This window comes from Entelurus aequoreus, linkage group LG16 (assembly GCF_033978785.1).
Source record: "Entelurus aequoreus isolate RoL-2023_Sb linkage group LG16, RoL_Eaeq_v1.1, whole genome shotgun sequence".
Taxonomy (NCBI): Eukaryota; Metazoa; Chordata; class Actinopteri; order Syngnathiformes; family Syngnathidae; genus Entelurus; species Entelurus aequoreus.
Genome location: NC_084746.1, coordinates 41,938,989 through 41,954,660, shown reverse-complemented (window position 1 = coordinate 41,954,660; position 15,672 = coordinate 41,938,989). Strand labels below are relative to the sequence as shown.

The 15,672-nt window shown below is 37.1% G+C and overlaps 1 protein-coding gene across 2 annotated transcripts; it reads left to right on the top strand.

The window, feature by feature from the left end:
* Positions 1–1,077: 1,077 nt before the first annotated feature.
* On the top strand, positions 1,078–15,522 carry riok1 (RIO kinase 1 (yeast)). 2 transcript variants are annotated; one of them, XM_062022897.1, is made up of 17 exons: positions 1,078–1,297; positions 1,510–1,687; positions 1,754–1,844; positions 1,926–1,995; positions 5,071–5,113; positions 5,188–5,280; positions 5,355–5,467; positions 8,322–8,402; positions 8,471–8,557; positions 10,196–10,333; positions 10,400–10,503; positions 10,570–10,676; positions 10,750–10,815; positions 10,889–11,005; positions 11,169–11,222; positions 11,325–11,444; positions 15,104–15,522. In XM_062022897.1, the coding sequence occupies exons 1-17, from the start codon at positions 1,239–1,241 to the stop codon at positions 15,212–15,214; spliced, it is 1,632 nt and encodes a 543-aa protein (XP_061878881.1). In that variant the 5' UTR covers positions 1,078–1,238; the 3' UTR covers positions 15,215–15,522. The 2 variants fall into 2 exon arrangements, with proteins under 2 accessions (XP_061878881.1, XP_061878880.1); XM_062022896.1 differs by having other exon boundaries at positions 1,507–1,687.
* The last annotated feature ends 150 nt before the right edge of the window (positions 15,523–15,672 follow it).

The following is a 15,672-nucleotide window of genomic DNA, read 5'->3' as shown; positions in this document are numbered from 1 at the left end:
TTCTTCTTCTTCTTCTTCTTTTGTTTAAAGGCGGTTTCAGGCTGATTAAGTGCATTACCGCCATACCCCGGATGTGGATGGTGAAGTTATGGCTTACAGGCTAAAGTTTGACATTATAAATTGTTTCCAAAATGTTATATATATATATATATATATATATATATATATATATATACTACCGTTCAAAAGTTTGGGGTCACCCAAACAATTTTGTGGAATAGCCTTCATTTCTAAGAACAAGAATAGACTGTCGAGTTTCAGATGAAAGTTCTCTTTTTCTGGCCATTTTGAGCGTTTAATTGACCCCACAAATGTGATGCTCCAGAAACTCAATCTGCTCAAAGGAAGGTCAGTTTTGTAGCTTCTGTAACGAGCTAAACTGTTTTCAGATGTGTGAACATGATTGCACAAGGGTTTTCTAATCATCAATTAGCCTTCTGAGCCAATGAGCAAACACATTGTACCATTAGAACACTGGAGTGATAGTTGCTGGAAAAGATCCAAACTACGTTCTAAAAGTCAAGCCCGCGCTCCTCCTCTATTTATTTGGAAGGTCCTGTTACATCACTGAAGCTGTCGCTGAGCGAAGGGGGTAATCTCGACAACTCCAGTTAGACACAATATATGATGATAGAATAAGTACAAATTAGGTGACGCAGGTCATATCGCCTTATCTCTGCTCTGTCTGCGTCACGGCGGTGCTTGGCCTTGGCAGCCAGCAGGCCAAGTCTGGACACAACACTGATAAAGTCGGCTGGCAATCTTTTGGACTGCCAGCTTGCACAGATACAAAAATACCACTTCAGCACAATTGACAATAATTTATAGCAACGGCCCTTAAGCATAAAGTTAGTGTGATAATATATACATAATTATTCTAACAGTTATAGTAAGTTTTATATTGTACCTGTTGACACACGTTGATCAATAAAACAATAGGAAATTTTAAAAAAACATTATTTTTATTCTTGTCATTATTTTTATTATTATTATTACTGCATCGTTTCTTATAATGTAATTAAGATAACACAGTTTAAAATATCCTTCCAGCAGAGGGCAGCCTTGAGTTTGGGAACTGGCCTCTACCTCGTTTTTCACAGTCACGTGTTCAAACCCGGAAGTCTGTCGAGCACGCTGCTTGGACTACATCAACACCATTTGTAGTTGGATTAATACCTTATTGGTACTTGAAAAAAATATTATTTTCAGTTAAGATCAGTTAGACAGTACATTAATTCATGGCGCTGGTGGTCGACTTTATAGCCGGGCAGTTTGATGACGCAGAAGATGTAGACAGGTCGGTGTGTGTTTGTGAGAATGTGATGAGTTGAGTTTACATACTAACAATATTCGTAGAACAAGTTGGTTTCCATCTAAACAGAGAGGCTAATCACAGTTTTTCTATACGTATATATTTATATTTTAATTATTTGACGTCCTGTTTATGGTTCATCTGTTTTTTTCTGTTTTTTACTCACGTTCCAACGTCATCATACATGTCTGCAGCAGCAGCCAATCACAAGTGTCCACTGTAGAACGTCACGAGAGCCAAGTCAGTCTGCAAAATGATTATGATGATGATGATGAAGAATATGACGATGGAGATGATGGAGACGATGACGAGTGGGCGTGGCCTGCAGCAGGAAGTGACCTGACCAAACGTTACAACAGGGCCACTTTCAGTCAAGTAAGATGATTGACAACTGTAATGATTGACGGCCCTCAATCAGCTAATGATTTGGTTGTGTTCTAGGCTAACAAACAGAATTCGTCAAATCATACGCTCGTGTCGTCCAAACAGACGGACAGATCCCTTAGGAGGTTTGAACACAAGATCAACCTGGGTAAGACACACACAGATTCACACAAACACACACACTCACAGAAGTTGTTGGTTTACAGTGTTTGTGTGTGTTTGTTTGTAGATAAACTGAATTTTGCCGACTCCGTAATCAATAAAGTGACGACTATGCAGAAGCAGAAGGACGCCGACACGTATGTAACGCTGGCTTACTTGTACTTTCTTATTATTCTTTGTAGTAGGTCTGCACGATTTTGAGAAAAAACTTGTAAAACGGTGCGTGCAACAACAACAAATATGGCAGTAGACGCAAAGTTAAAGGCCTACTGAAATGATTTTTTTTTATTTAAACGGGAATAGCAGATCCATTCTATGTGTCATACTTGATCATTTCGCGATATTGCCATATTTTTGCTGAAAGGATTTAGTAGAGAAAATCGACGATAAAGTTCGCAACTTTTGCTCGCTGATAAAAAAAAGCCTTGCCTGTACCGGAAGTAGCGTGACGTCACAGGAGCTAGTATTCCTCACAATTCCCCATTGTTTACAATGGAGCGAGAGAGATTCGGACCGAGAAAGTGATGATTACCCCATTAATTTGAGCGAGGATGAAAGATTCGTAGATGAGGAACGTTACAGTGAAGGACTTGAGAGACAGTGATGGACGTATCTTTTTTCGCTCTGACCGTAACTTAGGTACAAGCTGGCTCATTGGATTCCACACTCTCCTTTTTTTATTGTGGATCACAGATTTGTATTTTAAACCACCTCGGATACTATATCCTCTTGAAAATGAGAGTCGAGAACACGAAATGGACATTCAGTGCCTTTTATCTCCACGACAATACATCGGCGAAATGCTTTAAAGTCACTTTATAAGTTAACCCGGCCGTATTGGCATGTGTTGCAATGTTAAGATTTCATCATTGATATATAAACTATCAGACTGCGTGGTCGGTAGTAGTAGGTTTCAGTAGGCCTTTAAATCATGAAAGGCAACCTTACCCGAGCAAAAACGATGCACGATTTTTATCCGGGACAATCTTGATACCAATTTCCTCGACCCAGCCACACACAAAGAAGTCGTAGACCTCCATGCTTATCCAAGCTTTTATTGGTTTTGTCATGTTGAATGATGTCTGGATCACCACATAGATCGGCATGTCTGAGAACACGACAGACGGATAATCCTTGATATCACTCGACAAATCTTTTTTTGATAACATATAGGGATAGATTCCATTGCATAGTTAGATTTTTTGCTCGTATCTGCTTTTAGCGGTAAGATCTAGGCCCCTTGCGTACTCCGATAGTTCGCACTCTGTTTGCTGCACATGAGTTGCTAAATTGGTTTGATGGCCCTGTTCAAAAGTCATGTGACAGAGTTCAACCTATTGGAAGGTAAATAACATTGTTATCCTAAATAAATAAACAAATTAAATGGACTAATTTCTGCAAGCACAAATTTAACTTAAGTAAATATTGAACAACTTAAAGTGAATTTTTTTTCCCAGTTGAAAAAACTAGGTCGGATATTCCTTTTTTTTCCTTTTTTCCCTCGCTTGTTTGTTTGTGTTGATGGGCTCATATTGCCCATCCAATTTGAATCTGAAATAATCTGATAACGGCTTTCTAATCATATTTTTTTCGCCTTGTTTTTTGTTCCTTTTGCGGAACTTCTAACGAGCGAGTCGCGAGGCTCTCTGTCCGTGCTTCCTGTGTGTGTGAAACTGGCGGTCTTTTTCTCTGCTTACCGAGCAAAGATTGTGGATGACTAAAAAGAGGGATCACTGCTTTCAGTTAATTTTGCATGTGAAATGTCCGCAAAAACACGGAAATCCGCAATTTTTAAACATGAATTTTTGCGTCAAAACATCACTTCCGCTTTTTTTTATTGTAATATTGTAGCCTGTAAGGACGGGACTCGAAAGAGGAGTGTCAAAAGATTAATCTAATTGTTTTAATGACAAACTTTGTCTTGTGAAAACCCGTCCGACTGGAACTCTCTAACAATAACAAAAGTTCCGTGGGTGAAATATGTAAACCCACTACAATATGAATAAAAATAGGATCTAAACAAAATTGTTGAACGCTCGCCTCAGCCGCAGGTACTCGCCGGTCCTCTTGCCTAAACGCTGCACCAAGTTGCAGCACAGGGAGACGATCAGGGGTTCTGAAACAAGCTCGGTAGTTAGCATAGTTAGCATGATCAGGATGGCTTGCAACGTTGACAGCTTTCTTCTTTGCTGCTAATCATATTTGGATGATTACAATCCGAACACTGTTAGATCCGAACCAGTTGTAGTTCTTCTCTTATTTACTAGTAGCCAGCGAGAAGGGATATTTTTGACGTGACGAATGTAAACAGAAGTCAAAACACTGGAAGTATATTACCCCAGAAGGCATGTCTATAGGATAGTTGCCAAATGGGAAACATTCTCTGAGTTCTTTGCATGCATGTTATAGAATTTAACATGACATTTTCAATGATAATAATGTTAGTAAATTATTTACTAAAAGCATCTGGGGTACATTAAAGTGTCAAAAAGACAACCAAAAGAGGTTGGTAGATGAGATTAAATATAAAGGTAAACTATAGTGTAGAAATGCACCTAATTGCAGGAAATGTAGTTTTGATTTTCTAAATTTTCTTTTAGGGCTTGCGTGGCAGCACCTCGTTCCAAAATAAATGTTCCTCTTTTTTTTCTCAAAACGCGCTCGCATGCCTGCTACTGTTACGGTTTTCTATTCATTTATTCTTTGTTTTTATTCAGTCATTGGTGTAGCATAATATTGTTTTTAATATTGTTTCTAATATTGTTTTTAATATTGTTTTTAACATGGCTGTGCAGCACTTTGGAAACATTCTTGTTGTGTAAATGTGCTATATAAATAAAGTGGATTGGATTGGATTAGATAAACGCGCTCAGGTGCTGAGAGCGATGCACAGACTGAGACCTCTTTCTCCCTGTTTGAAGCAAGAGATGAAGAAACGCGAGGCTCAACAATTCTGATTGGCGAACATGTTTGCCACTGAAATGCCGGTGGCGGCTGAGGAAAAAAAAAAGCAACCTTTGCCTCTTGCGGTTACATTATTGCACTAATTAAAACCTTGATGTCGATTCGATGTCGATTAAATGTGCAGTCCTACTTTGTAGTGTTCAAAAGTATGGTATTAAAAGTATCTGTTTGTATTATTCTCTGTTTAATTAAAAGTGTCCAATTAGTTATTTTGCTTTTCTCTAAATGGCGGCCGTTTGCTTCCACAGGTACCGAGTGAAGGACAAAGCAGATCGGGCCACAGTGGAACAGGTTTGTATTCATATAAGATGCTTTTATTGTGAAAGGAGCTGACAGGACGTGTCTGTAATCGAACTGTTGTACAGGTTTTAGATCCTCGAACTCGAATGATTCTCTTCAAGATGTTAAGCCGAGGAATCATCTCAGAAATCAACGGGTGCATCAGCACAGGGAAAGAGGTGAGCGGCTTACCGATCAATGCCTGCATATCAAGATGGCCGGTTTTTTCTCTGAAAATTAATGTGCTGTGCAGGCTAATGTTTACCACGCTACCACTGCCAGTGGAGATGATCGAGCCATCAAAATCTACAAGACGTCCATCCTGCACTTCAAGGACCGTGACAAATACGTCAGTGGAGAGTTTAGGTGACTTGCACACTTCCTGTTTAGGCTTGCACGCTGCTATAGCAAAATGCCGCTTTATTTATGCATTCGGACAAAAGTGGGAAGCTTATTGGCTTGTTTGGAGCTACAAAGCAAAACACAACAAACATGGCTGACAAACGACATATGGTTTAGCTTTGTAGTTTACAGTGGAACCTCCAATTACAAACTTAATTGGTTCTTAAACTGAGTTCGCACATTGAAAAGTTTGTACTTATTTCCAAATACAAACTTTTATGATTTGTTTCCAAATTTCCCCATAAGAAATAATAAAAACATGGATAATTGGACAAAAGTCCATATTTTTAGTAAAGGGTTGTGATATAACGATAAACAATTCTTCCCAACAAAGGAGGAGAAATATAACCTTATGGAAAAATGTAACTTTAAACATTTGTATGCATGTACAACATTTAAGACCTTTAGTATATCAGTGTGTGGAATAAATTATAAAAATTGATTAAGTAAATAAGTCAAGCAACGTACTAATATGATCCAGTTTAAGAAAGTGTTAACAAACTACACAGAAGAAGAATCATGATAAACATTATTGAAAAATGAGTTAATCTTATTCATTTCATTCAATTAATCAATCAAAGTTTACTTCTATAGTCCTTAATCACAAATGTCTCAAAGGGCTGCACAAGCCACAACGACATCCTCGGCTCATATCCATCCACATCAGGGAAAAAAAACCTCAACCCAATGGGGACAACAACAAACCTTGGAAGGGACCGCAGATATGGGGAGTGACCGGTTTAATGGATGCCGAGTGGATACAATTAATAACGTGAGAGTCCAGTTCATAGTGGATTCTCTTGTATGTAGATGTGAACTGGAGCTAGTACTTACTGCCCGCCTCAGGCCCTGTCAAAATCTGTCTCTTGTCTTGCCTTTCTAAATGAAAAGGCATTAATTTTATTTTTTAAAAATTATAGCGCTAACATGATAGGCGGTAAGTTAGTACAACCTGCTGTATTTACAGCGGATGACGTGCCAGCGTTACTGCTGCTGGGAGGATGAGATTGGTGCGGTTCAAAAACGCGTCTTTCATTTATAGTTATTTTATGCTGTATGTTCAAATGATTCAGCATATTGCTCGTATGTTTTCCTCTTGACGAAATAGCAGTCTTCCAATTATTATAAGTAGCGCTATTGCAATCTTGTCAACTTTAGAGTGTTTGCTCCGCCCGAGCACTGCCATTTTGCTGTCCGATGTGACTGCACACGGTGCGTAATGTCATTCCCATAGACCGGTGTCGTTAAGGGAATCGGGAAAATTATGAAGCAATTCCAAGGAATTGATAAGAACCGGTTTTCGATTCTCATCCCTAATTGTAACTGTATGCATGTTCGAAGTAAAGTAACACTACAACCATAACCATTTGTGCACACTTTGAACACAATATAAAGTTATCAATCAAAAACAGAATAATTAAGCATTAAATGGCAGCAGAGGACGGTCGGGAGGAGCGGCTGTTTAAGGGTCCTACGTGTTTTACTCTAGTTCGTTAAAGTTAAATTTCACCAACAAGTTGTCTCTGACTATTTTTACTCCTGAAAGTAAATCTGGCAGTCATTTCCCATAATATCAATTAGTTTTTGAGTAATCGCCAGACTCGATATGTTGCCAACTTTTGATGTGACGTCAATCTACAAAGCTGTAGCCCATTTCCCCACATAGACAGTGTAAAGGGATGTCAAATTATCACGTAATTGCATGTTTTTGTCACAATGATTACTTCAAAACTTTCTCCATTTTTCCACGGATGTTGATTTAGTCGTTCTCTCTTCTAGGGTTAAGTTTTTTTTCCATCCAAACTCCGACCAAAATTTTTCTTCTTCGAAATCAGAATTGTTAAAATGGTGGCTCCTCTCCTTTGGTCTGTCCCACTTTATGTGAGTCAATTAGACAGGAGAGTTCCATACTTTCCTCATGTTCTCATCATTTGGAATATTATGCAGGCTGACCCCTTCCTTAGTTGCATTGCTACAACCTGCAACAATGCATCTGGCACCCATATGTTATAATTCCTTCAAATTCTGCACAGAAATGACAATATTGGGAATGAACATGCTACCAAAACACATATTACACAATATTAAATTGCCTCCAGTCTTCTGTAAGGTGACGTAAGCAGGCTAATGTAGTAGGCCTGCCCACATTTTGAGCTAAAAGTGGGCATTCCAAAATGTGCCCAAACTTTTTAGAAAACAAGCCTAAAATTGCCACCTTGTCTGTTTTGGGGGGGGGAATATTACGTGTGGAAATAATTTTTAGGTTGAGAACTATGAAATTAGTGCAAATGTTGTCAGCATTAAAGGGGCGCTTTACCTTTTGAAGACAAGACGGAAGGTTAGGGCTGTAAACTTGCTCACTTGAACTTTATGTAAACTTTAGCAGCAGGTACAATTATTACACACAATAGTGGACCAGCTTGCTTTCAGTTATGTGTCTCATTTAAACCCCATCTCCCTGCCACCTGTTTTAACTAGAAACATTTACACTATACTACTTTTAATACTGTTTTTTGATACATGACTGGACACGGCTGTATCTGGGATGAAGATCAGCACAAAACTTAAAATTTTTTGCCTCATATTTGATAATGACATGTATTTGATGTCTAAAATTGCGGTTTTAGTGAACACACCTCGCCGTGTGTGTTTGATAATGAGGAAGTTTAGTGTTGCTGGTGTCTCTGGTGAGGAAAAGTGTGGGCACAACTTTATATACAATGTTGGAATTCAAGAAGGAGTTCCACTGTACTGTACTGTATACAGTATGTATGAAATGTATGGCGCCCTATGGCTTGACGCTTGTGTTGTGGTGCAGGTTCCGTCATGGTTACTGTAAAGGGAACCCCAGGAAGATGGTGAGAACCTGGGCCGAGAAGGAGATGAGGAACCTGATCAGGTCAGAACATTTTGGATAGAAGCGAATCCAGTAGAACTCGACGTAAAAGACTTCCAAAATGTTTTCAGGTTGCAGACAGCTGGGATTTTGAGTCCAGAACCTCTGCTGCTTCGGAGCCACGTTCTGCTGATGAGCTTCATTGGAAAAGACAACATGTGAGGTCCAATCAGAACCATTAAGTGTCTTGTGACCAGAGAGGGGTGTTGTTTACATTTGCCCAATACAAATACCAAATTGGTATTTGTGAAATTGTGCTGGTATGCCTCTGTTGGGAAGCTACAGTACCTATGAAACATTACTTGCACAATATCACCTTCAAACACTTGTCGCTGGTGGCTGAGTCTGCATTAGGAATGGAGGATATGGCCTAAAATCTACGGTATATCGCGATATGTATTGCAGCCTTCTGCAATAACTACTAATAATAATACATTTAATTTATAAGTGCTTTTCAAAAAACCCAAGGACACTTTATGTATCACAATATATTATTTGGTTTATAAATAAATGATAAATGATAAATGGGTTATACTTGTATAGCGCTTTTCTACCTTCAAGGTACTCAAAGCGCTTTGACAGTATTTCCACATTCACCCATTCACACACACATTCACACACTGATGGCGGGAGCTGCCATGCAAGGCGCTAACCAGCAGCCATCAGGAGCAAGGGTGAAGTGTCTTGCCCAAGGACACAACGGACGTGACTAGGATGGTAGAAGGTGGGGATTGAACCCCAGTAACCAGCAACCCTCCGATTGCTGGCACGGCCACTCTACCAACTTCGCCACGCCGCCCCTCATATGCTAATAATAATAAATAATAAATATAAATGATAAAAAATATATATCGTAAAACAGGTTACAAAGGCTCCTAATTTGGTTGCTGACATATGCGGTAACATTTTGCATTGTTTCCAGTTGCATTATTTCTCAAAACAATTTAATCTACTATTTACTGTCGATATCTGGTTACTTTCTGTTGTAACATGGTTCTATCTACTCTTGTGTTAAAATGTAATAATAATTTATTCTTCTGTTGTTTGCATACTTTACATTAGTTTTGGGCGATATAATACATTTGGGTTCCAATCCAATACCAAGTAGTTACACAAATTGTGCTTTAAAAATACAGTAAACTTGTTTTGCCTAGTTACGGGGGCAGTAATGGTCATACCAATGCTGATAGTTAAAAATGTTAAGATCATTGAATGATACATTTTTGGAACACAATTATAATCAGACAAAAACACAGGATAGTGGTACAACAATATCAATTAAAATTCAAATATTTCCTACTATTGGCTCTGATTTAAGTCCTTTGTTTTTTGCCATTAAAGTCCTCCTGTGTCCAGGCACTTATTAGCTGAGTTGTAAACAATAACAAAAACAACAAAATATTTTGTGATTATAGAAATATTGATCTAATCACTGCAGTACCGACTATATGCTGATAATATACTTGATATTGTTACAGTTGATATTTCTATCGATCCGCCCCCCTAAGTTTACATTCAAGAGCTTAGCTATTGTGTGTAATTTAGCATGTTTCCTCGAAATAAAATGAACTTTTTTGATTTTAATTGCTGCAATGAAACAAAAAGTGAAAAACTGAAAGGGGTCCGAATACTTTCCGTACCCACCATATATTGCATAACCCTAGTCTACATTCATTTTGAACTGAAATGAGGTACTGGTAGTTGCTACTTTTTTTGGCGCGGTAACTACTGTTTATTGTTATGAAACCAAGTTTGGGTACCCATATTACTTCTCATCAGCTGACCTTGTTGAGCAGGCCCGCCCCGCTGCTCAAGAACGCGGTCCTGTCGGAGTCCAAGGCTCGGCAGCTGTATCTGCAGGTTGTACACCACATGAGGAAAATGTTCCACGACGCTCGACTCGTCCACGCCGACCTCAGCGAATTCAACATGCTGTAAGGACACGCCAACACGGCATGAGCCAACAACTGTCCAAATAATCAAGCTTGTGTCCGCTCTAGATATCACCACGGAGACGCTTATATCATCGACGTGTCTCAGTCGGTGGAACACGATCATCCGCACGCGCTGGACTTCCTAAGAAAGGACTGCAGCAACGTCAACGGTGAGTCGTCTTCAGAGTCTTTGAGGAACGCCAAAGTTCTCATTTTGTTTTTGTTTCTATTCCAAGAGTTTTTTGTGAAGCACGGCGTTGCGGTGATGACGGTACGGGAGCTTTTTGACTTCATCACCGACCCATCAATCACCGCTCAGAACATGGATCAGTACCTGGAGAAGGTGTGTAGCTGAGGTCCACTGACAAATGTTTACTTCCTGTTGGCCTCACGCTGCTTTGTGATTGGCTGTTCAGATGATGGCCATCGCGTCTGATCGAACATCGGTGCAGCGGTCGGATCAGGACCGTGTTGACGAGGAGGTGAAAGACCGAACGAGACCGCGTCGGTTTTTGTCTGCGCCTCTTTGATGTTTGACCCTTGCACTCCACGCAGGTGTTCATGAAGGCGTACATTCCCCGAACCCTGACCGAGGTCAGTCACTACGAGCGAGACTTCGACCTGGTCAGAATGAAAGAGGAGGAGTCGGCCATCAGCGGATGTGACGACAGCGTAAGTACGAAGGAAGTGATGTCGCACCGGTCACTTTATTGGAAATTATCCAGAACATATGATGAATTCTTCACCTAAGGTTGACTCCTTAAAGACATGACATCATGGAAAAGGTTGCCACGGTTACCTGTTAAGCTCATCTGAGTGTTTGTTTTTGGGTCAGGTTCTGTATCAGACGCTAACAGGACTGAAGAAGGACCTGTCCGGAGTTCAGATGGTATGACAGTATTACAGTGGCTTTTCTTTTCTTATCTTAGCCCATAATTTCCTGCAAACATTTTCATGTTCAGCTCACAATTTTCTTTATTTTCCCGTTTAGATCCCGGCCCTGCTGGAGGACGAAGAGTCTTCGTCCTCGGAGGAGGATCAGGATGATGAGGATAAAGAGGACGAGGATACTCAGCTGCAACCTGGCGATGAGCCCATGATGGACAAAAAGGTGTTGGACCCTGTCTTGTATGCTACTCATTTATTATATTGTTCTGTAAATGTGACAATTAGAATATGATACTAATTTATGATGTAACAATATACAGTAATATTGTCAATGCTAATATAAATGTAACAATAATTAATACTAATATTAATGTATTAGAAATGTTACATTAAGAATATATTACTAATATATAGGGATGGGAATCGAAAACTGGTTCTTGTTCAGAACCGTTTTTTAATGTACTAATTCCTTGGAATTGCTTGCCATTTTTTCAAACAATTCCTTTTAACGTTAATTGCGGGTGGGAATGATGTCTTTACGCAACGTGCGTAGTGACGTCAGACAGCAACAAGGTGCCCAGGTCGTGGAAACACTCCAAAGTTTGGCTATATTTTACAAGAAAAGATTGCAACAGCGCTGCTTGTAATAATTGCAAGGCTGCTTTTCATCTTAAGTAGGACATAGAAGCAATATGTTGAAACATTTGAACACACAGCATGCAATAACTATAAATAAATGTCGCATTTTTGAACCACTCCGATGTCATCCCTGCAGCAGTAACGCTAGCACGTCATCTGAATATAACAGGTACTAACTACGCATGTGGAAAAGTGCAATATATTTATCTGTACAGTAATCTATTTATTTATTTATATATATTTATTTATTTTATATATATATTTATATATTATTTATATATATTTATTTATTTATATATGCACCTTATTGCTTTTTTTATCCTGCACTACCATGAGCTTATGTAACGAAATTTCGTTCTTATCTGTGCTGTAAAGTTCAAATTTGAATGACAATAAAAAGGAAGTCTAAGTCTAAGTCTAACTAATACCGCCTATCATGTTAGCGCTATTTACTGTTTAAAATTAATTAAAATTAAATTTAAATTAATGCGTTTTCATTTAGATGAGCATTACGAGAGACATATTCTGATTGACTCTGAGGCAAGTTGTACCAATTCACGTCTGCCACTGAAAGAATGTCAGCGAGCCGTGACTAAGTTTGTGGTCAAAAGCTTGCAGACAATTGTCCACAGTAGGCGCTCCTGATTTTTGTTAGGTAGATGTTCAATTGTATTCATAGAAAAGTTGCGTGTTTTCCTCCAAACAGATTTTCACTTCGTCATTTTCATTATACAGATGAAACTAAAAAAAAGTAGAAAAGCGGGTAAAAGTCTATTCATGTAAGCAATTAACTTCAAATGTTAAACTAATGTGACATTAACTCATTACATGCAATGTGAGATATGGCAAGCCTTTATTTCTTATAATTTTGATGATCATGGCTTAAAGTTTTTGAAACCCCGCATTTCCCGAGATTTTCAATTTAAGGTTTTCAAAAGCTGTAAGCCACAATCATCAAAACTATAATAAAGGCTTGACATGTCTCACTTTGCATGTAATAAGTTAATATCACATGTTAATAAATGTTACATTATTGTGTAATTTCAACATGTTTTATTTTGTTAAATTTTATAGAAGAATATTTATTTCTTATATATATTTTCACAATGTTATTTTTTATCTATGCTATGTATGTGTCTCTTAAGACCTTACTGCAGGCTTTAGTTTAGTTTAGTTATCTCTAAACTAAATTGATGGTAATCCACCTTTTTGTTCACTTTTTTTTCCAAATAATAATCGATAAGAGAACTGATGGGGTACCGAATCGAAAGTGGAATCTGGAACCGGAAAAACCTTAATAATTCCCATCCCTACTAATACTGTATATATAATGTATTATAAATGTAGCATTAGGAATATATTACTAATATATATAATTTAATTAAACATAACAATATAAAACGATAATTTATAATAATGTAGTATAAATGTAACAATATCAAAGGGGAACTGCACTTTTTTTGGAAGTTTGTCTATCATTTCATTCATTTTTTCATTTATTTATTTATTTCAGGCAATGACAGAAAGAAGTACAAGTTGACAAAACATAATATAAATTAATATAGTGCATGATTGTCCAGTTTTGCCTGAAAGGGAGTGGGAAGAAGATAATTTATTTAATCCCACCCCCAGTTCTCCATTCAGTGATTATTCACATGAGTTTCACTCTTACTTTGTTCAAGGATTATATTACAGATGTTGTATCATAGTGGCATTACCACAGGTAACAATAATTATTACACTGTAACAATAATTTGTATCAACAATGTAGGAATAATGAATATACCAACAATGGTAATAGACAACATAGCAATAATGGTAATAGACAACATAGCAATTATGGTAAGGAAACATTGAGCACATGTTAACATTTTGAGACAGAGTACAACAGCAGGTTAAATTAAAGACCCTCATCTCTATATTTGAACCAGACCCCATGTTTTTATAATAGTTTAAATCGATTAAGAGTTTGGCATTGCTTGTGTTGTAAGTCCAGTTTGTTCCATAGTTTTACTCCGCATACAGACACACAAAAACGTTTATTCACAATCATTATGAAAGACATGACAGCGAATGTATTTTTTTAATGCATTCTAAATAGTAAATAAATGCGATCAAAAGTCTGCTTACAATGGAATCTTTGGGAGCTGCCTATAAAGCCCTAAAAAACATCCAAACACCTCCATTAAGGTTTCATATACGTGATGTAAGTATATATGTAATGTAGTAAATGGCATATTTATAACAACATTCAATATTTACATATTTTGATCATTTTAAGCATACGCGGCGCATTCATTTAAATAACGCATCATGTTCAATTTTTTTTAATTATTCACTGAGAGCCAACAAAGATGATAAAACATAATTTACTTAATGCTGTTATTAGGATGCCAACTGCTGGCATGTTCATATATTCCCATTTAGATGAAGAAAAGGGGTAGAACTAAGTGTATTTTGTGTCGTTGATAGGCATGATTTATGATCTACAATAAAGTTTGATGGGCAAGAAAACGAGGAAGCAACTAATCAGTCAATAATGTCAACATTGGCACACAAGCTTATGATCACGGCGCCGCTATAAATAGTTTGTCTGTGTTAGTGCTTATAACAACAATATCACTAATACTTAGTTGATATTCAAGTCACGACATGTAAATGGCGTGTCATTGCCACTTTTTTGGATGTTTTTTTATTGGGTTTTATGGAAGAATATAGGACCTCCCATTGGCTGCGCTGTAAGTTGACTTTTATTTACGTTCTTTTACAAGAATGCATTAAAAAAAACATCCGTCGTCATGTCTTTCATAATGATTGTGAATGAAAGGCAAAATTCCAAAAAAAGTACAGTTACCCTAATAATAATAGTAAAAAATAAATGTAATATTAAGACTATGATACTGATATATAATAATGTACTAAAAACATATATGATAATAATCATATATATTGTAAAATAAATGTACCAATATAATACTTATATATAATGTAATATAAATGTAACATTAATGATTTTTATTCAGTATATAATGTAAAGTCAGTATGATAATTCTAACTTAATATTAAAGTAAGAATACTAATATGATAATAGTTCATAATGTAAAATAAATGTAACCTTACAAATAAAATAATATATAATAAAGTACAATTAGTTGGTACTGTTCTTAGTAACAATAACAATAAAATAATAGTCATAAGTATAATAATGCAATAAAACTGTAAGAAGGTTTCTTGTGGTTTCAGGAGAAGAAGAAGCTTGTGAAAGAAGCTCAGAGAGAAAAGAGGAAGTCCAAAGTAGCAAAACATGTGAAGAAGAGGAAAGACAAAGTGGCCAAGACCAAGAAAGGCAGATGAGGAGCACAGCATCACAACATCACATAGAATTTGAATGTGGAAGTTAGGGCTGCACGATTATGGTCAAAATAATAATCACAATGATTTTTATCCATATTTATTGATCATGATTATTCATTATGATAAATAAAACAGTGTACACTACAGTTCGATAATCTACATGAGGTAATGAGATCCCGGAGGTGGGAGGAGGGAAGCCGTGAGTGTGATGTCATCATGTAATTTGTGATGAATTAGTGTAATTAAAAAGGATAAATAAACATTAACTATATATATAAAATAGGGCTGTCAAATTATATTTTTAAAAATCAGATTAATCATATTTTGAAATATCGATTAATCATGATTAATCACAGGTGTTAACTCCCTTTCATATTTAAAGACCGCAGTATTTGTACACAAATGCAATGTTATTGTTAAAATGTCATCCATGTTCTTTTTAAAACATTTTACTTGAA